The 20,717-nt window shown below is 36.8% G+C and overlaps 1 protein-coding gene across 1 annotated transcript in view; it reads left to right on the top strand.

Annotated features, from left to right (window-relative positions):
- The window catches only part of PRMT3 (protein arginine methyltransferase 3), a 151,768-nt gene that overhangs the window by 98,566 nt on the left and 32,485 nt on the right, over positions 1–20,717 (top strand). The window contains exon 13 of the mRNA XM_081241082.1: positions 1,723–1,809. Within this exon, the coding sequence (XP_081097208.1) occupies positions 1,723–1,809 (87 nt within the window). The remainder of the gene's footprint in view (positions 1–1,722; positions 1,810–20,717) is intronic.

Here is a 20,717-nt window from a genome sequence, read left to right as displayed (position 1 = left end):
CATTCTGGCCTTATCCTAGCAGCCAGATTATTCGTTCATATATGTTTCACACAACTTCTCTCATTCAGATCTCTTCCAGCCCTTTCAGATTAAGTAATTATAGTGACTGTGCCCATGAAACTAAAACCCTACTATGTTCACATTGCTTAGTTAATTCCTTTTGTGTTTTAACCTTACTCTTCACCATGTTAATCTCTAGTTTTATTGTCAGTTTTGCTATGTCGAATTTACATGGGTGGAATAATAACTTTGCAGTGAGTGAAAATCCTATTGCTTTTTTAAAAGACTTCTTAATTCATCTGTTTCAATTGTATCATCAAATAAATATAGCCTGTTCAGTGTTAAGTTCAGAACATTGTCTCTTCTTTTTTAGTCCACTGTTACTTTCATAGTATCAATAGTTGTTCTCTGCACAAAGTCGATATTCAGTTAGTGTTCATTAATTTTCTTAAATTGATAAACTATTTTAAGTTATCACATAAAGTTTTTCAACAACAACAAGCTGATTAAAATTGCATTCAGCTTTTAAGAAAAAAAAATACAGCCTGGTTAATGACTGTAGGACTGTTCACTGCCCTGGCATACTGAGTGTAAGGGATTTATTTGGATTCTTTGACTCAGGCTAGGGGTGTAAGCCAACTCAGCATTAAGACTGAGCAGAAAGAGGAGGGTCATGTGGGTGTGCTAATTTCTCTCTCTAGTTATCTCTTTGCTTAATGCCAAAAATTCTGTGAATAAAAAAATAGTTGAAATAGAAAATTTAGGACTGATAAACAAAGGTGTTTAAAAAGTATACATATATATATATATATATATATATATATACACACACATACACCCTTTCGGTTATTTTCTTTGTTTAGGTAAATATAGTATGTTCTGTGTTCTGCAATCCTCCTATAAATAAAAGGCAACCATGCTGTAACGTTTTAAAATTTTTCTCAAACTATTTAAAATAGAGTAATGTCTCAGGTAGTCATATGAATTGTATTCACTGTATACCTACTCATGGTAAGTCAAATGTTGACAGCCTTTTCAGCATCATTTGGTCACACTGCTGTAGCTGAGTCCATCTACTCTCCATAGTGAAATGGAGAAGGATTTGAACTAGGTAGGGCAGAATAAGAAAATAAGGATATTTGACAATTTTTTTTCCTGAAGTGAATCTTCATAGTTGGTTTTGCTTGTTGGTTGGAATTGTTGTGGTTTTTCCTAGTATGTAAGAAACTTCAGATGCACTTACAAGAGTGAATTCTAAAACACCTTGTCCTTTTAAATAGCATATATTTTCAAGTTGGCATTTCCTACAAAAACATGAACTGTTATCACACATAATTTATTGTAAATGTATACCACCGGTGGTATACAGAATGATTTTAGTTGGAACACAGGAAAACATTTTTTATTTGAGGGTATTTTAATGTGTCTTAGAAAAAACTTTAGTACAACAGAGCCATGATTTGATATATATTATTCTTATAAGAAGTCTAAGTAAAAAATACTAATTTGATTTAAAGAAAAATTAACTGAATAATAGTGCTAGTAGCCCTTAAATTTAGAAATAATCCCAAAAGTGGGGTGTGAATGATTAAAGTTGGCAAAGCATTGGTTTACAGTAGTCCTTTTTGCGTAAAAAAAAGAAGGAATACTTATCTGTTTGTTTCTGGTTTTGTTTTTACTATTTTTACTAAGTTCTTCCCTCCACTCTTTTTTAACCGGTAGCATATAGACTGCCATACAACATGTGTCTCAGATTTGGAGTTTTCTTCAGATTTTACCCTAAAAATCACAAAGACATCGTTGTGCACGGTAAGCTATTTCATTCTACTTTCACAAATCTCTCTAGTAGTGCAGTTGATTGACAGGCTAATGAATTACCAGGCTTGTGATAAATGAAAAAGACTATTGCCTTTGACAGTCTATCTTTGCCTTTGTTAGACTATCGAATAGATCTGTTTTAATAGGTCAGTAGACTTCAAAAAAGTTAGTTTAGTTCAGAAGAGAAAGTATTAGGGAACCATGTTTACAGAATGATTTTTCTTTATAGATTCTTCATTATTACCTATCATATAATTAACTGAGAGCACTCAACTTTATCTTCATAGACAAAAATTAATGTCCTGCTCCTCCCAATAACTCTAAACACTCAATTTATATGGAAATAAGATGTTTATTTGGTGTAATATTTTATATTCTTGTGAGAAAAATAATGAAGAAACTGATTGTTTACCTTTCCTTAAAGAATCAACCTGGTGTAATAGAAAAAGTATGCACTTTAGAAGAGTTAGACAAATCTGGTTTCACATTTGGTTCTGCCACTCACTAGTTTGTTACTTTGTTCAAGTTACCTGAGGTAATCTGTACCTCAGACTAATCAACTGCTTTAAGAAAAATGTTAATAATCCTTTCTGTCTAGAAGACTAGTTACATTGATTAGTGAGATAATATGTGAAAACACCTACAGTGTAGCCAGAAATGTTATTAAAATATAGTAATTTTTTTCTTAAATAATTTCTAAATGTATATTCATACTAAGGTAACAATATATGCCTTTACCGGGAGACTCAGAATGTTAATAAAATGTAGGCCTTTACTTAAGAAGGGATGAATTTACATAGGTGTTATGATATAAATATTTATATTATTTTAAAATTTAATTATATTGTTTTTAAAATACTAATTATAACTTCAGAATTAAAATTTGTATTGAAAACTGTATTGTCAGAAACTGTGTGAAACAGATTATAGTCATGTTAGCTTTGACTCTTCAACCTGATTCTTTTCAATACTTTGCTCAGATTGACATACAAAAGATTATATGATTTCTTTAAAATTTTTTCAGTTCATTTTGAGCCAATAATTATTTTATATCCAAATGAGTTTAACTGTGTTCTTTGATGTTTTGAGGAATTCTTTTTTTCATTGAAATTGGTTTTACAATTTTGAAAAGTTAAGTATCTAAATCCCAGATTTATGACCGTTAAGCACCCATTATATTCATTTAATTGGTGAAAAGCAAAATCTCATTCTTCCCATTCGTTTATCCCAGATTTTCTAATTCTGCTTTTTAATAACTGAAATGATTTGGTCAATTGAAATTACAGGCTAAAGTCTTAAACTCCTAGACTTACTCTGTGTTTTGATATTAGTAATCCTTGAGAATTAAAAAAGACTTTTTTAAAAAATTTATTGAAGTGTAGTTGATTTACAATGTTGTGTTAATTTTTGCTGTACAGCAAAGAATGTATGTATCTATAACATATATATATGTATATATATGTTATACATATATACATTCTTTTTTTTTTTTTTTTTTTTTCTTTTTGCGGTATGCGGGCCTCTCACTGTTGTGGCCTCTCCCGTTGCGGAGCACAGGCTCCGGATGCGCAGGCCCAGCGGCCATGGCTCACGGGCCCAGCCGCTCCGCGGCATATGGGATCCTCCCAGACCGGGGCACGAACCCGTATCCCCTGCATCGGCAGGCGGACTCTCAACCACTGCGCCACCAGGGAGGCCCTATACATTCTTTTTCATATTCTTTTCCATTATGGTTTATCACAGGATATTGAATATAGTTCCCCGTGCTATACAGTAGGACCTGTTTGTTTAATCCATTCCATATGTAATAGATTACATCTGCTAAGCCCAACCTCCCACTCCATCCCTCTCTACCCCAACCTCCCTGCAACCACAAGTCTGTTCTCTATGTCTTTGGGTCTGTTTCGTAGATAAGTTCATCTGTGTCATAGTTTAGATTCCACACATAAGTGATACCATATGGTATTTGTCTTTCTCTGTCTGACTTACTTCACTTAGTATGATAATCTCTAGATCCATCCATGTTGCTACAAATGACATTATCTCATTCTTTTTTATGGCTGAGTAGTATTCCACTGTATACATGCACCATATCATCTTTATCCATTCATCTGTCAGTGGACATTTAAGTTGCTTCCACGTCTTGGCTATTATGAATAATGCTGCTATGAACACTGGGGTGCATGTTTCTTTTTGAATTATAGTTTTGTCCAGAAATATGCTCAGGAGTGGGATTGCTGGATCATGTGGCAACCCTATTTTTAGTTTTTTGAGGAACCTCCATACTGTTTTCCATAGTGACTGCTCCAATTTACATTCCCATCAACAGTGTAGGAGGGTTTCCTTTTCTCCACACCCTCTCCAGCATTTGTATTTCGTAGATTTTTAAAATGATGACGATTCTGACTGGTGTGAAGTGGTACCTCACTGTAGTTTTGATTTGCATTTCTCTAATAATTAGTGATGTTGAACATCTTTTCATGTGCCTGTTGGCCATCTATATGTCTTCTTTGGAGAAATGTCTGTTGAGGCCCTCTGCCCATTTTTTGATTGGGTTGTTTGTTGTTGAGTTGTATGAGCTCTTTGTATATTTTGGGAATTAATCCCTTGTCAGTCGCATCATTTGCAAATGTTTTCTCCGATTCCGTGTTTTGTTCATGGTTTCCTTTGCTGTACAAAAGCTTATAAGTTTGATTAGATCCCATTTGTTTATTTTTGCTTTTATTTTTATTTCTTCACCCTTTCAGAGTAAGCTTATAGTTGTTTGATTAATCATCTATATTTCTTAAAACCTTCCTTTCCTTCCCAGTATGTGTCCTCTAACATGAGCCTGACATGAGTAAGATTTGTGGCCTAACGCGTTTATTACATTTTCATTGTCTGTGAATTCCAACCACCCACCTGTACCTGCTCCAGCTGTCTTTTGCTCTTTGACATTGTGCCAGCTCCTTACACTCTCCCCTGCCAGCCGTCTGGAGCTATTATGCAAGCCTAGTCTCTGTGGCTACTTTTTAGAATTTTTGCCTGGTTACTTGGGAATAATCCATTAGCAAAGGTATTAAGAGGATGAGTGCCTAATTGGAACTTTGTTTCTCCATTACATAATCAGAATTAATGGAAATATGGGAAATAGAAAACAGTGCCTGGTAAAGTGATGGAGAAAGTTATTTTGGGGAGGAAGAGGTGTGGCTTTCTTAGAGTGAAGAAAAAGATATCCAGTTTTGTACTGCTAAGTACAAACCTTCAAATACATTAAATGCTTTCTTTCTTGTGCTGGAAACTTGAATGAATAGCTAAAAAGTAAGATGGACGATTTCTCTGAATAGTTAAGCCCATTTGAAATTTATACATAACCATTTATTTCTTAATGAGATTCTAAATTTGTGGCCTAATTAAAATATTGGAGGAAACTGGATTTTTCAAACTAACAAGATGCTTAGAACACCCTCTTTGAATTTAATTTCAATCGCATGTGTGCTGTAGACTGATAGTGCTTTTAGATGGCTTTCTCAAGTGTGTTGGAGCCTTTAATGGAAAAATATCTTTTCTTTGCTGTCTCCCCCACCAACATACACACAGACAGACACACACATACAGCCCAGAAGAAATTTGATAGCATTTCTAATTTAATGTTTTGCATTAGCAAACTTTATGTTTGGGGGAATTTAACATGATATGATACTTATATGTAAATGTTTGAGTCTTGGTTGTCTATAATGGTTGAAGGATAATTTTCCAGTGAATGCTAGTAACACATACATAGCAATTTTCTGACCATTTTTTACTGTATCAGTTGATATTATTGACAGTTAAGGTCAAATCACCTTTGCTTTTATGATGAGGTACGAAGCTTTAGTTAGCAACTGGCTTCCTATCTATCATATCAGCCTGTCCTAACCTTGCAGTAAATGAAGAATAAAGTCCATTATTTTTATGGAAAGTTTATAGGTGTTCAAAAGCAAATGATTTAAGGCTATACAATTTAGAACCATTGTATTTTATCTTGTGAGTTATGGCTTATTTTTTAATGTCATTTATGTAATTGTTTAATGTTCTCTTACTCTGTGTTCCAGCAGCATTTATATTGGCATCTGTCTGTATAAGCTCCTTAAAGATATAGATAAGCATCCTTTTCATAATCCTAGGTATACATTAAATGACTTCTCATACTTCCTTTTATATAAATATGAGTTGTTTACCTTAAGAATGAAAATATTTAAGAGGGTTTTATCAGATTACATGCTCACATACGTAATGTCTTTGACATGTAAAGATGTTTTTTTATTTGATACATCATCTCTTAAAGCAATCATTTTTCTATCTTAATTTCAACCTTATATTTTTTGTCTTTTATTCTACCTCTCTATTAGTGTGCACTGGAATAATGACTGTACAGCAGTGTTCAGTTTGTATAAACTTTCCTTAATATGATTTTAAGCCTCATTTAACAAAGAATATTATTTTTTCTAGCCATTTTTCTTTTACTGCAGTTGTTAAAGATGAACCAGCGGATTAAATAAAAAATATCAGACTTTTTCAATACTTGTATTTAAAAACCTCTTATATTTTGGATTTTATACAAGTGCATAAATATGAGTTCAGTGACATTTGAGAGCTATTTAATTTTTATCATAACTTTAAAAATCTTTATAATAATGTAAAATTTTATATTAACAGACATTTCAGTTGGTTAAACAAATATTAAATGCTGACTATGTGCCAGATACTCGTCCGAAATCTGTGGGCACAAAACAAAACAAATAAAACTATACTCTGTCCTGAAAAGGCACTTAAGTGAGAGGAGACAGGTACTGACAACATTTTAGTATGAATAATAAAGATAGGAATATAGAGATATTAAGAGGGTAGTCTGGGATTGGGAGCACAGAAGTGAGATATTTTTCTGGTGGAAAAATTATAGTTGGTAATCAGATTTTACAGCCAAGATTTCATGACGAAGAAAATAAACTTTACCTCTCTCAAAAAAAAAAAAAAAGATTTGTGTTTTAAACAAGGAAGCCTATTCTGTTTCGAAGGATGAAAAGATTGACAGAAAAGCTAAAGTATGGTAGCCATGTAGGAAGTTCATTTTGGGGTAATTTCTATTCACTTATTTTTTAATTCACTGGTCTTTGCTTCATTTGTATTCTTTCTGTTGTTAAGGTCGCCAATAAATATTTTCATTTTAAATATCATGTTTTTTAGTTGTAGAATTAGTATTTTGATTGAGTTATTATTTTTCATCTTTTTAACCACTTTGGTCAATCTTTTTACCTAAATTCCTTAACATATTTATAATAATTCTTTTAAGATCTGTTTGCTAATTCTATGAGCCACCTGCGATTCTACTTCTGTTGCTTTTTTCTTTTGACTGTGGTCACATTTTCCTATTTCTTCTCATTTCATAACTATATTTTATGCTAGACATTGTATAAAAGATAGTACAGGGCTTCCCTGGTGGCGCAGTGGTTGAGAGTCCGCCTGCCGATGCAGGGCACACAGGTTCGTGCCCCGGTCCGGGAAGATCCCACATGCCATGGAGCAGCTAGGCCCGTGAGCCATGGCCGCTGAGCCTGCACGTCTGGAGCCTGTGCTCCGCAACGGGAGGGCCACAACAGTGGGAGGCCCTCGTACCACAAAAAAAAAAAAAAAAAGATAGTACAGTATTATGTAAGTAATACTTTCTCCTAGACAGGCCTCCACTTACCTCTGTCTGGTAGCTAGGATGATGGCCTGATCCCTTTTATCTAATCTGGAGTTGAGCTTGATCAGGGCTGGGTACCACTGCAGTTAATTTACTGTGACTTGAGCATAAGATTAGGCCTCTCCCTCTTGCCAACTTCTTGGAAAGACCATCAAAATAAAGCTGAGTTTAGGGAGGAAAACAGAGTTAGGATATTTATGAGGTTTGAGAGATCTGATTTTCAGAGGGTCTGTCAATGCAGAGCAAGGGATTAGAGGGGAGAGGAAAGGTCCTGATCTGGGTTTGGCATAGTTCATGATCTAGTTGAGTATTGGTAGTGCCAACTAAAAATTGTCACTTGCTGTCTGCCTTTACAAGGATTAGGTCACTAATCTTCGTGAGAGATTAGTTGCTCCCTCTTCGGAGCAGTTCCTCAGTGCTATCTGAGACGCTGTGTCCTGGGCTAGAAGTCCTCATTTTGCCCCAAATAAAACAACTCACAGCTCTCACTTTGAGCATTTTTTTTTTTCAGTTGACCATAGACAGAGTGAGTTTGGAAGAGTAAACAGTGTAGTTGAGCCATCTGCTTTTGAGAAGAGGGTGGTGCGTATTTACTCTCAGGATTAGCTGAAAAGTTTATTGTTCATATAAATGAGTTTTCTTGAGGTGCCTGAAACAAACCACCTCATCTTTCTGGGCAAGAGTTTGTGGACTAGCAGAGAGCTGAATAGTAATACCATGCTAATGGTGACAGTGAACTGTGTGGTTGCAGGTGCTTTTGGCTTTGAGATCTAAACACTGCAAGAAAACCTCTCTCTTCCTGTTTTGTCATACAAGCACCAGCTTCATCTACCTTCTTAGTTTGCAGAGATGACTAGCCATCCCTTTCAGGATTCTCCAAATTCCAGTGCACCATACTAGCCCAGACCTGGCCGTCAAAAATTGGTTGGGTTTTCCTTATCCCAGCAAGGTTCCTGTGCCTGTGGCATTTTTACTGCTTTGCCCACCCATTGCCCCAGCATTGGATAGACGCTCTCAGGTGACAGCAACTGTTTCTGTCTGCTCAGTTGGGAAGGGCTCATTCCTCTCTGGAAATAATTTATTTAGACTTATTTGCATCCAAGGCTCTTTGATGGTTTTAGTGAAAAATATAATTGTTTAGTTTACCCAGTTTTTGTTGTTGTTGTTGTTGTTGCATCAGAGTAAGGAGAGGGTCTTTTGCAAACATACCCTACTAGAAACAGAAGTCCCTGAATGTATTATTTTAAAAGCCCAATCTAGAAAATAAATCTGGGTCTACACTTAGGATTATTTTTAAGTTAGGAAAAGTAAATGAAAATAAACAAAAGTTAGTAAGTGAGTTGAAAATAAATTATATGTTACCTCTCAATTCTCATTTTGTTTTTTCTTCTTTTTTAAAAAAAAATGATATACTTGATAAATGGTAGAAACGTATATTTAAGAGACACTGATATTTTGCTTTGGATGGAATCAGAACAAGTCTTGAGTTACAGTTTTTAAGGCTAATGCAAATGTTATTAAAAGAAACTTTAAAGTGTTTACCATTCAGACTTTCCTGATTCTCAAGGAGTACTCATAGTACTCCTTGTTTTCATTTTACGCTTTAATTAAGCTTTAAATTTTTCTGATGGCTTAAGAAGAAACATCAAAATGAGCCCATTTCTTTGCAGTTGTGTTCTTTTTTTAATAATTTTTTATTTTTTTAATTTTTATTTATTTATTTATTTACTTTAGACGTTGGGGGTAGGAGTTTATTAATTAATTTATTTATTTTTGCTGTGTTGGGTCTTTGTTTCTGTGCGAGGGCTTTCTCTAGTTGTGGCAAGTGGGGGCCACTCTTCATCGCGGTGTGCAGGCCTCTCACCATCGCGGCCTCTCTTGTTGTGGAGCACAGGCTCCAGACGTGCAGGCTCAGTAGTTGTGGCTCACGGGTCTAGTTGCTCCGTGGCATGTGGGATCTTCCCAGACCAGGGCTCGAACCCGTGCCCCCTGCATTAGCAGGCAGATTCTCAACCCACTGCGCCACGAGGGAAGCCCCTGCAGTTGTGTTCTTTAACTCTCCTTTTAAAGCTTTTTGAAAAATCTCTGACAGTCAAAGCCTACTAATTTTAAACTCATTCCTTGGTATTAAATCAGTTCTTAGTACTTTTGGGTGTAAATTGACGTAATTTTGACCTTGCGAAGCTAATCAACTAAAGAAACTATTAAAACACATCTGTGCTGCTTAGAAATAGTAAGATTTGTCTTGAACTTGCATCATAGATTTTAGTGGGACATCTGGTATATATTTTAACAGGCTTCATTAAGTAAATTTTATGTCTCGGAGGGAGAGCATTTCTAATTGTGAGACTCCACCTCTACAGTCAGTTTTAGGTTTCTACTTAAATGAATAACCATACAGTCTAGAGCCTGGTCCTGAACTTTCTGCTGTCTTCTGAAACCTGAACCTTTGGAGTTAGGCTTAGATGGTGTTGAGAATACTTAAATCTCTTTATTTCCAGGAACTGGTTATTGAATAGTATTATGTGTTAAGAGCTGCAAGGCATTATAGTAATATAATAGGCATTAGGCAATATATAAGGCATTATAGTAATATAGCTGCAAGGGAATATAGTAATAAGCCATTAATGCCTCTATTCATGAGGCATTAATGGGGGAGACAGATATTAAAGTTCACTTTGTGGCTATTAGATAATACCAAAGAATTAATGAGAATTTGGTTATATGTGATAAAGGCATTGTAGTTATGTAAGGAAATGTTCATATTTTTTAGAGTCGTAAACAAGTAGGTAGGGGAGAAGTGACATGATGTCAGGCATTCGTTTCAAGACAGTTCAGCAAGAAGAGGGGCTCTGGGCAGAGGGAGAATAGATGAAGCAAATGTGCCAAATACTGGTCACTGTTAAATATAAGTGATAGGTACTCAGAGGTTCTATAATTGTGTATATGTTTGAAGTTTTTCATAGTCGGATCTTTTTAAAGGATCATACTAATGACAATATTCTAAGAAATGCCTAAGAGTGATGAGGCAAATGTACTGTGCTAAGTTGCTTCTATAAAACTCAGCTATCTGCTGTAGCTACCAAGGCTGAGCACATGCTTACCCTATGGCTTAACCTTTTCACTCTTAGAAATACCTTCATATGTTCACCAAAAAGACATGTACAAGAATGTCCATTGCAGCATTGCTCATTAGATCCCTAAAGTAGAAGTAAGCCAAACATTCATCAATAGTAGAATGGATAAATACATGCAGTATATTTATGGAATAATATACATCAGTGGGAAAAAAAGGTGATCCTGACTATACACTATGACATGGATGAATTTCATGAATACAACATTCATGAAAAAAGGGAAAAAAGCCAAATACAGAAACGTTTCTGTCTTTAAATTTCCATAACAAGCTAAACTAGTATAATGGTGATAAACATCAGAATAGTGGTTACATTTTGTGGGAGGATTTATCATTGGATTGGAAGGGGAATAATAGAAGCTCTGGGGTCTTGAGAGTGGTCTGTATCTTGATCTAGGTAGTGGTTGAGTATGTTCACTTTGTAAAAGTTCACTGTGCCCAGTCAGTGATTTTCTCACTTTTATGTGTATGTTATATATTTTATACTTGTATTCTTCAATAAAACCTTTTTTAAATAAATGATTCTCACATTGGCTAAAAAAAAAAACTCTGTTTTTTGCATGTACATAATACTTCAGTTTAAAAGTTCTTAAAGAACAAACCAAAAAAGGACATCCAGTGGTCAGAAGCTTGGTGAGTAAAAGGAACTGAAAGAAGCCCAGCATGGCTGGCGCATGTAGACCAGTGCTGAAGGAGGGTGGCGAGCTGTCCAGATCATTTAGCACCTGTGCTATTTGTTTTTTTCCTTAGACCAGTGGGAAATAATTGAAGTTTTTAAAGAGAGTGATATGACCTGAAGGGCACTTGAGAAGGATCATGGTTGGAATGTGGAGAACTATTAGGGAGACCAGAGTGGATATGAGAGGCCTATGGGTCAGCTATTACAGTACCTCAGGCGAGAAATGACAGTGACTTGCACAAAGGTAGTTTTAGTGGAGATGGAGAAAAGTGGATGTATTTGAGAGCTATCTAGAAGGTAGAATTGCCAGGACTTGAGCATGGATTAGATAATGAGAGATGAAGGGAAAGAGGTCACAGTGGTGTCTGCAAGGTTTCTTGCTTTTACAGTTTGAAGAATGATGGTACTATTTTGTAAGACACAGAAACCTGGAAGAACAGGTTTAGAGGTGAGGATAAGAAGCTCGTTTATTAGTATGTTGAATTTGAAATGCCTTTGAGATATGCAAGTAGTGATGTCCAGTGGAAATTAGAATACTCTTCTGTGGTCTGTCTTGTCAAGTCAGACTTGTGACATATTCTGTCCACATATGATACATGACAGTAGAATCAAAGAAGTATAGGCGATCATAAAATCACTCTTGAACTAGGATGTATTTTCTAACTTGTGCTACTTCTTGAGGTTAATAGGCTCTAAAAGTTTTCTTTTCTCTCTCTTCCTTTTTTTTTTTTTTTTTGGTAGGCAAATCCAAGGGAGTAGCATCATGTGCAAGTAGAACTTGGTCCAAATTAACTATTCAGGTAGAAGAAAAAGAGTCCATGAGAGAATTAATGGTCTAATTAGTGTAGATGATACTACCCTCCATTTTACTTAATGAATATGTGCCCCAAAATGAGCCTGAGGTGGGAAACACATCTGCTGTTTCTTTAGTTATCTTCTGCTTCCAAGTATTTCTGTAGTATGAGCATCTTGCTGGACTGCATGTGATCCTTGCCTCTAAAGGTATATACAGTAGTCACCCTTATACACATTCCAAGACCCTCAGTGCATGCCTGAAATCAAGGATAGTACCATACTCTATATATACACTGTGATTTTTCCTATATATACATACCTGTGATAAAGTTTAATTTATAATTAGACACAATAAGAGAATGTTCAAATTGCCAGCATCACTACTCTTGGAGTTCAGGGCCATTACTAAGTACAATAAGGTTTACTCAACAATTGATCAGATAACCGAGTTGGCTACTTAAGTGAGTAACAGGTAGGTAGGATAAACAGCAAAGATACTGTGGACAAAGGGGTGATTCTCAACCTGAGCAGGATGTAGCAGGAGGGCGTGAGGTTTTGTCACACTACTCAGAAGGTCATGGAATTTAAAATTTATTGCTTATTTCTGGAAATTTGCATTTAATATTTTCACGGGTAACTGATACCGAAGAACAGAAAACTGCAGATAAGTGGGGACTAGTGTATTTTTAATACAACATGGCACTCTGCAAGCCATCTGCTTTATCTAGAGCCCAACCAAAGAAATGGTGATTTGTGCCATTGCCAGAAGAACTGGTTGTATTGAACATACTGAGGGATGGTTTATATTTCAGTCTCCAACGCAAAACCTTAAGGGGTTTTCCTGAGTGATTTTGATTATCTGAGATTTTTCCATGTGTGACTTATCCTCTATATAATACATGACTGCTGTAAAAGAATGCTTTGTCTCATACTTAAAGGGATTCTAGCTAGTTCTGATATTTTTGAGATTTGGTTAAAGTCCAGGCGTACCCTATGCATTACCTACAAAATTTTGGACACTTCCACTTAATCCTGTCTTATTTTTCATTTTTCCCAGCCACAGAGGGTCCATCCTTCTAAATTGGACCCCTAAGGATTTTAACCTTTTAAAATCTGGATTTCTTCAACCCATTCTCCATGTTTAGTTGCCCTCTTACCTACTTTTGTTCTCTCTCCTTGGAAACATACCACTAAGAAAAACTTAATTTTTAAAAAGATATCTTTCCCACTTCATATTAACTTTGAGGTATATGTTTATTGAGTAGAATAGTGGGAAAAATCACCTGCAGTATTTAACTATTACTTAACCTACGCAGAGAGAATGCAGAAGTCCACAAAATGAGGAACGCTGAAGTTGAGTAAGACATCTTGTCCTTGGAGTCAACAGAGATTCCTATGCTTTATCCTCTTTTGAAAGCCATGCTGTAAATGACACTTCTGAATCTGCATTTTAAAAAATTCATTAAAATTGATTCTGAAGCCTCCTATTGAGTTATGTTATAAAAGGATTTGAACATCAATTGTTCTGAAATACAAGTTGAGTGGAATGTTGAAATTCTTAAGCTACATTACGACCATAATTTAATTTTAGATAGGTATAGGGTCATGCTTAAAGTCAGCAATGCCCAGGGTCAAAATCAATTTATGAGAGAAATAATCATACTCAAGCCCAACTAAAATATTTATCTTAAGCACAGCAATAAGCATAAAAATCAAATAATCAATAATAGTGGACTCTTGATGAGAGATGTCAGGGACGTTCTCCCCAGCCTTATCTCAGAGGCTGCCAATTAGCATTATTAGGTTGTGATAGTAAATGAGTTTGACCAGGTATTTTCCTCTCTGATTCAGGCAGTTATCTCTGGAATAATGACCTATAAGGAAGTAATTTTCTCAGTTCACATTCCCTTTGACTCATGCTCTGGCAGAAACCATCGTAAATATTAGCATTCAGATCTTCTAAAAATCCTAAAGCAGTTAGTATTTCCATACATCTGAGGTATATGGATGTATTCACAGGAGAGATCAGTCCACATGCAAAGATGAGTCAAGAATTGAAAAAATAAATTTTTATTGTATATACCTGTTTACCTAAATCAGTCTATCTTTTTCTTTTTTAGCAGACTAGATGAGAAAAGGACCAATCTTGAAATAGAAGGGAGTTTTCTAAAAATAATTTAAATCAAAGAGGAAAGTTTAAACAGTGGTAATCTAGCACTGTGGTTAAAAACTTCAAGCTTTGGGCTTCCCTGGTGGTGCAGTGGTTAAGCATCTGCCTGCCAATGCAAGGGACACGGGTTCGAGCCCTGGCCGGGGAGGATCCACATGCTGCAGAGCGGCTGGGCTTGTGCTCCACAACTACTGAGCCTGCACTCTTGAGCCCACAAGCCACAACTGCTGAGCCCACGTGCCACAGCTACTGAAGCCCTCATGCCTAGAGCCTGTGCTCCGCAACAAGAGAAGCCATGACAGTGGGAGGCCCGCGCACTGCAACGAAGAGTGGCTCCCGCTCACCACAACTAGAGAAAGCCCGCACACAGCAACAAAGACCCAACACAGCCAAAAATACATAAATAAATTTATTAAAAACAAACGAACAAAAAATTTCAAGCTTTAAAGCCAGCGGGCCAAGTTTACCAGTATGACTTTAGAAAAGATATTTAACTTCTCTGAACTTCAAATTTTTATCTGAAAAGTGGAGATAATAACACAAATAACACCAATAATTGCTGGGTATTATTTTGAGTGCTAAATGAGATAGTGCATAAAAGCATTTACCACTATGCCTCTCACATAGAAAATGCTCATAAAATGATCTGATTAATATTTCCATTCACTTTCCTATCTTGCTGCATTTTTTAAAGAAAGGATTGTTTATTTAGTTTTATTTTTAACATTAATTTCCTTATGGGGATTTAGGATGGTGTGATTTCATAGACTGGATTTACTTGCTCCATCAGAATTGAACAAGAATCACTGATTTGGCTCTCAGTACTATCTTAATGACCAGTTTCTTTGACCAGGCAAAGATATGCAATGAACTCTTTGACCTGTTCGTATCCCTGAATATCTAATGGATTAAAGAAATGAGACCTTCTTTCAAAATGCCACATTTATGCAAATCAGGTGCTTCTCAAAGCAAAATCACTCCTTTCTTCTTACAGTTTTGCAGAGAGTCACATTTTTTACTTTTTAGATCACTAAGACAGTGACATAGCTACTACAGCATGCCCATTCTTTTAACAAGTGATATGTCCTGGCTGTCTCTAAAGTCTGTACCATAGCATTCAATCTGATTTCTTTTTTCTCTTTTCCTCGTCATCCTTTTATTCAGCATCCAATCCCATGAATGGGGGCCCCGAAAGATGTAAGTCATTGTCTCACTCAGTATTCAGAGATCACACTCAAAAAAACACCTAACTTCTACTAACTAGTATAATTACCTTTGAAAAATTGCAGCCCTAAGTGACAAAAAAAAAAAAGTAATGTTACCAGATTTTTCATTCTCACCCCAGATGTTGGATAGTTTTTAGAAGGGCTCAGGCAGGGAGGTGGTAGCCATCTTTTTTACTTCACTTTTCAAAACAGAAAAAAATCCTGTTCATTCCTGGAAGGTAAAGTGTATCACATCTTCTACTTGCCCCCTATTTTCCTGTCTGTCAAGATTTCTTTCAGTATTCCATCTCCTAGTTTATACTTCTGAAGTTTCATAAAGACAAGAAGCGTCTGGTACAGATTGATCTCCTAGTCACAAAAATAGTTTTAATAGTTTTCAGTTTTAAACCTCTGCAGCAGTCACAAAACTGTTTTATTTTTTGTTCTGCATTCATTTTTTAATTCAATATATCTACTATTTTGTCCTTAAAATTAAAAATATAATGTTTACTTATCATTGATAGTATTTTCTGGCATTTGAGGAATGAGGAGTGGGCCATAGAGGCCTTATAGCTTTTAAGGAACATTGGAAATCAGCATGAAAAATGGAATATAAGGAAACAGTAACCATTGACATTGAGCTGTGAGAAACTGATGACATGTGAGGAAGCAGGAGATAGAAAACTAGAGAAGCAGTGGGCTGTAAGAGTTTTTAAGTGGCAAGCACAGACACATACACACACACACACAACTTTTCAAGGTGACTTTTCATTCAAGCAGCATGTTTTGGATACTATGTTAGGCACTGTGAATACAACAAAGAATGTAGTCTCTGACCCCAAAGACCTTCATTTAGTAGGAGAGGCCAACATATAAATAGATGATTATACTATGGTGTTCTATAATAGAATTTAAATACTATAGGCATATATAAAAGATAGCCTTGACCTGGCACACTCTTATTTACTCACTTTCCTCGAAAATCTTGCTTACATTTAAGGTTTTACCTTATTAGGCATGGCTTTCTTCCAGAAAGCCTTCCTCATACTGTATGCAGTAAATCAGTGGGGAGTGATTAATTGATGATACCGACATCAAGGAATATTCTAGAGTAGTTGACATCAAATATGAGTTTTGAATAAAAAGTAGGAAATAATAAGAGAAGTAAAGCCTCATGGTTTTCTTTCCCCAAAGGTCAGTAGGAGTTGAGCATAATATATCACTTCATTTCTTTTATTTGTTCAGTCAATTAACAAATCTTTATTAATTTCCTTTAGTCCCTGAACATCCCAGGCTATTTCATGCCTTTGTAACTGCACGGCTATATTCAATCTAAATGTTTAGATTGAATGCCCAGTCATTGTGCTTAGGCATTGAGGATAGGGAGGTGAACACAGTTGCAGGGAGATTGCCCTAAAGGGCCTATTGGGGTTTACAGTTGAACAAAAGACATCCAACAAAAAGCATTATGAATATGGTGAATGTTATTGCAGGGAATGCAGGGACATTTAATGGATGTATTATAATCTACTCTGTGGGATTAGGGAAGGCTGCCCAGGGAAAGTAACATTTAAACTGAGACATAACAAGTAAGAAGGAGCTAGTTTAGAGAATGGGGGAAAGTGTTACAGGGGGTACCTTAGATAGGAAAAAAAAAAAAAACAGTGCAGTGATGAATCTGCCTTCTGTAACAGTGGACTGTGTAAAAGGAGTTACCCTTTTAATGAGACCAGCTACAAAAGCTGAAAAAAATACTAAATATTATCTGTTTGAAAGTACCAGAGAGATAAATTAGTAAAGCATTACCAAGCCAAGACTCAGAAAAGAAGGAAATCCAAAGAAATGAGACTGGCATTTAGGACTGCTTTTGCCCTGTAGGCGTTTACCAGTTCAGAGGAAGCAGCTAAAGGACTTTGGAGCCCTTTTGATAGCCTCACATGGTTAGGAATACAAAAACGGAGCTCTTTAAAAATTCCCCAGTGCGTTGCATTGGGACCCAGAAAGACTGTACCCAAGGGTAAGGTAAAACAGAGGTAAATGAGCCCTTGCAGGGACTGCAGCCCTGCTTCAAATCATCTGGGTGGCCCAGGAAATTCTCAGACCCCATTTTTATTTTTTTAATTTTTTTAAATAAATTTATTTATTTTTATTTTTGGCTGTGTTGGGTCTTTGTTGCTGCACGTGGGCTTTCTTTAGTTGCAGTGAGCAGGGACTACTCCTCGTTGTGGTGCACGGGCTTCTCATTGCGGTGACTTCTCTTGTTGTGGAGCATGAGCTCTAGGTGCACGGGCTTCAGTAGTTGTGGCTCATGGGCTCTAGAGCGCAGGCTCAGTAGTTGTGGTGCACGGGCTTAGCTGCTCTGCAGCATGTGGGATCTTCCCGGACTAGGGCTCAAACCCATGTCCCCTGCATTGGCAGGCAGATTCTTAATCACTGCACCACCAGGGAAGCCCCAGACCCCATTTTTAGATTAAGATAACTTGGCTTTTGCCAGCACCCCCAGGTTGCTGGCAGAAAAAAAGATTCTAGAAGAGTATTTTTATAGGTCTGAAATTATTTCTGCAGTTTTTCATATATAATGTTCAGAACATAATCAAAGGTAATTAGTCACACAAGGACACAAAACAACATCAATCAAGAACCAGCTAAAACAGGAAATAAAAATGTAGCGCCAGGTGTTACAGGTGTTAGATGTATAGATATGGGCTTTAAAATACCTATGCTTACTAAGTTCAAGGACAAGAGAAATTGCAGATGTCAAATAGTTGGAAATATTTAAGAAATAATAATACAACAGATTTGAAAAAGAGCCGAACAGATATTCTAAAACTGAATTAAAGATGAGTTTAGCGGTAAATATTAAATCACTAGTGTAGAGAGGATTATTGAACTGGATTTTATGTCAGAGGAAATATCCAGAAGGAAGCACAGAGGAATGCCACGATGCAGCATTGCGAAGGGCAGGAGATACAGAAGATACAAGAAATGGTCTAATATGTGTTTAAATGGGAGTCCCAAAGGGGAAGGGAGATGAGAATATTTCAAACTATCTGAAGAGCTAATGGCTGAGAATTTCCCAAAACAGGCGAAAGGCAGCTACAATTTAAGAAGTACAACATAACTTGGATAGGAATGGATAGATATTTTACATTTCTAGGTATATACCCTGGAGAAATTAAAACATATCCACACAAACGCTTGTTCATGAATGTTCATAGCAGCGTTATTTATAAAAGCTAAAAACTGAAAGCAATCCAGATGTCAGTCACCTGAAGAATGAATAAACAAAATGTGGTATAGCCACACAATGAAATATTATATGGTTATAAAACAGAGTGAAATACTGATACCTGCTACAGAATGTATGAACCCTGAAATGATGAGTCTTGAAAACATTATACAAGCAAAAGAGGCCAACTACAAAAGAATTCCATTTATATGATATTGCATTTCTGTGATTCCATTTATATGAAATGTTCAGAATAGGCAACTCTGTAGACAGGGGATAAGATGAGTATGGATATAGGGTTTCTTTTGGGGGTGATAAAAAATGTTCTAAAATTAGATTATGGTGATGGTTGCACAACTCCAAATATATTTTTTAAAAATTGAGGGACTTCCCTGATGGCACAGTGGTTAGGAATCCGCCTGCCAATGCAGGGGACACGGGTTTAAGCCCTGCTCCGGGAAGATCCCACATGCCGCGGAGCAACTAAGCCCATGTGCCACAACTACTGAGCCTGCGCTCTAGAGCCCTCAGTCCACAGCTACTGAGCCCATGTGCCACAACTACTGAAACCCGCGCACCTAGAGCCCATGCTCTGCAGTGAGAAGCCACTGCAACGAGAAGCCCATGCACTGCAACGAAGAGTAACCCCCCGCTCGCCGCAACTAGAGAAAGCCCATGCGCAGCAGTGAAGACCCAATGCAGCCATATATAATAGATAGATAGATAGATAGATAGATAGATAGATAGATAGATAGATAGAATTATACAGTTTATTTAACTGGGGAAATTTTTATGGTATGTGAATTATATTTCAGTTGAAAAGAGGGGAATAAATCCACACCTAGCTACATCCTACTAAGACTACAGAAACCAAAGAGAACATTTTAAAAGCCTCAGTGGGGCTGTAAGTAGAGCATTGGAATTACCTTCAAAGGAGCAGTAAATAGATGATTTCTCAGCAGGAACAGTAGAATTGGAAAGACAGAAGATAATTCAATGATGACATCCTCACAGGGACTTCCCTGGTGGCGCAGTGAATAAGACTCCACACTCCCAGTGCAGGGGGCCCAGGTTCGATCCCTTGTCAGGGAACTGGATCCCACATGCATGCCGCAACTAAGAAGCCCGCCTGCTGCAACTAACACCCAGTGCAACCAAGTAAATATTTTTTAAAAAATGATATCCTCACTATGCTGAAAGAAAATAACTGCCAACTCTGAATTTCACCCAACTAAGATAACTTTTAAGAATGAAGCTGAAATAGATATTTCAGGTGAGCAAATAAAAAGAGAAAGAAGGACTTCCCTGGCGGCCCAGTGGTTAAGACTCCACGCTTCCACTGCAGGGGGCATGGGTTAGATCCCTGGTCGAGGAACTAAGATCCCACATGGCGCAGGCAAAAAAAAAAAAAAGAGAAAGAATTTGCCCCAGGAAACTGATTTCTGAAGGCTATATAGGCAAACAAAAACAATCCCTGATGGAAGGCCAGAGATAAAGGAAGCAATAAAGATTAACTAAAGTTATATATGCACATATATATGCACATAGCAATAGTTTCACTCCTAGGTATATACCCAATAGCATTGAGTACTTATGTTCACCAAAAAACATTATTAAAAAAGTTCATAAAAGTGCCAACTTAAAACTACTCAAGGGGCTTCCCTGGTGGTGCAGTGGTTGAGAATCTGCCTGCCAATGCAGGGGACATGGGTTTGAGCCCTGGTCTGGGAGGATCCCACATGCCGCGGAGCAACTGGGCCCGTGAACCACAACTACTGAGCCTGCGCATCTGGAACCTGTGCTCCGCAACAAGAGAGGCTGCGATAGTGAGAGGCCCGCGCACCATGATGAAGAGTGGTCCCTGCTCGCCGGAACTAGAGAAAGCCCTCGCACAGAAACGAAGACCCAACACAGCCAAAAATAAATAAATACATAAATAAAATTCAAACTGTTGATTCATTCATGTAATTAAAACAAAACA

This window comes from Mesoplodon bidens (assembly GCF_964165515.1).
Source record: "Mesoplodon bidens genome assembly, chromosome: 7".
Taxonomy (NCBI): Eukaryota; Metazoa; Chordata; class Mammalia; order Artiodactyla; family Ziphiidae; genus Mesoplodon; species Mesoplodon bidens.
Note: the sequence above shows the minus strand (reverse complement) of the source record. Positions and strands in the feature narration are given on the sequence as shown.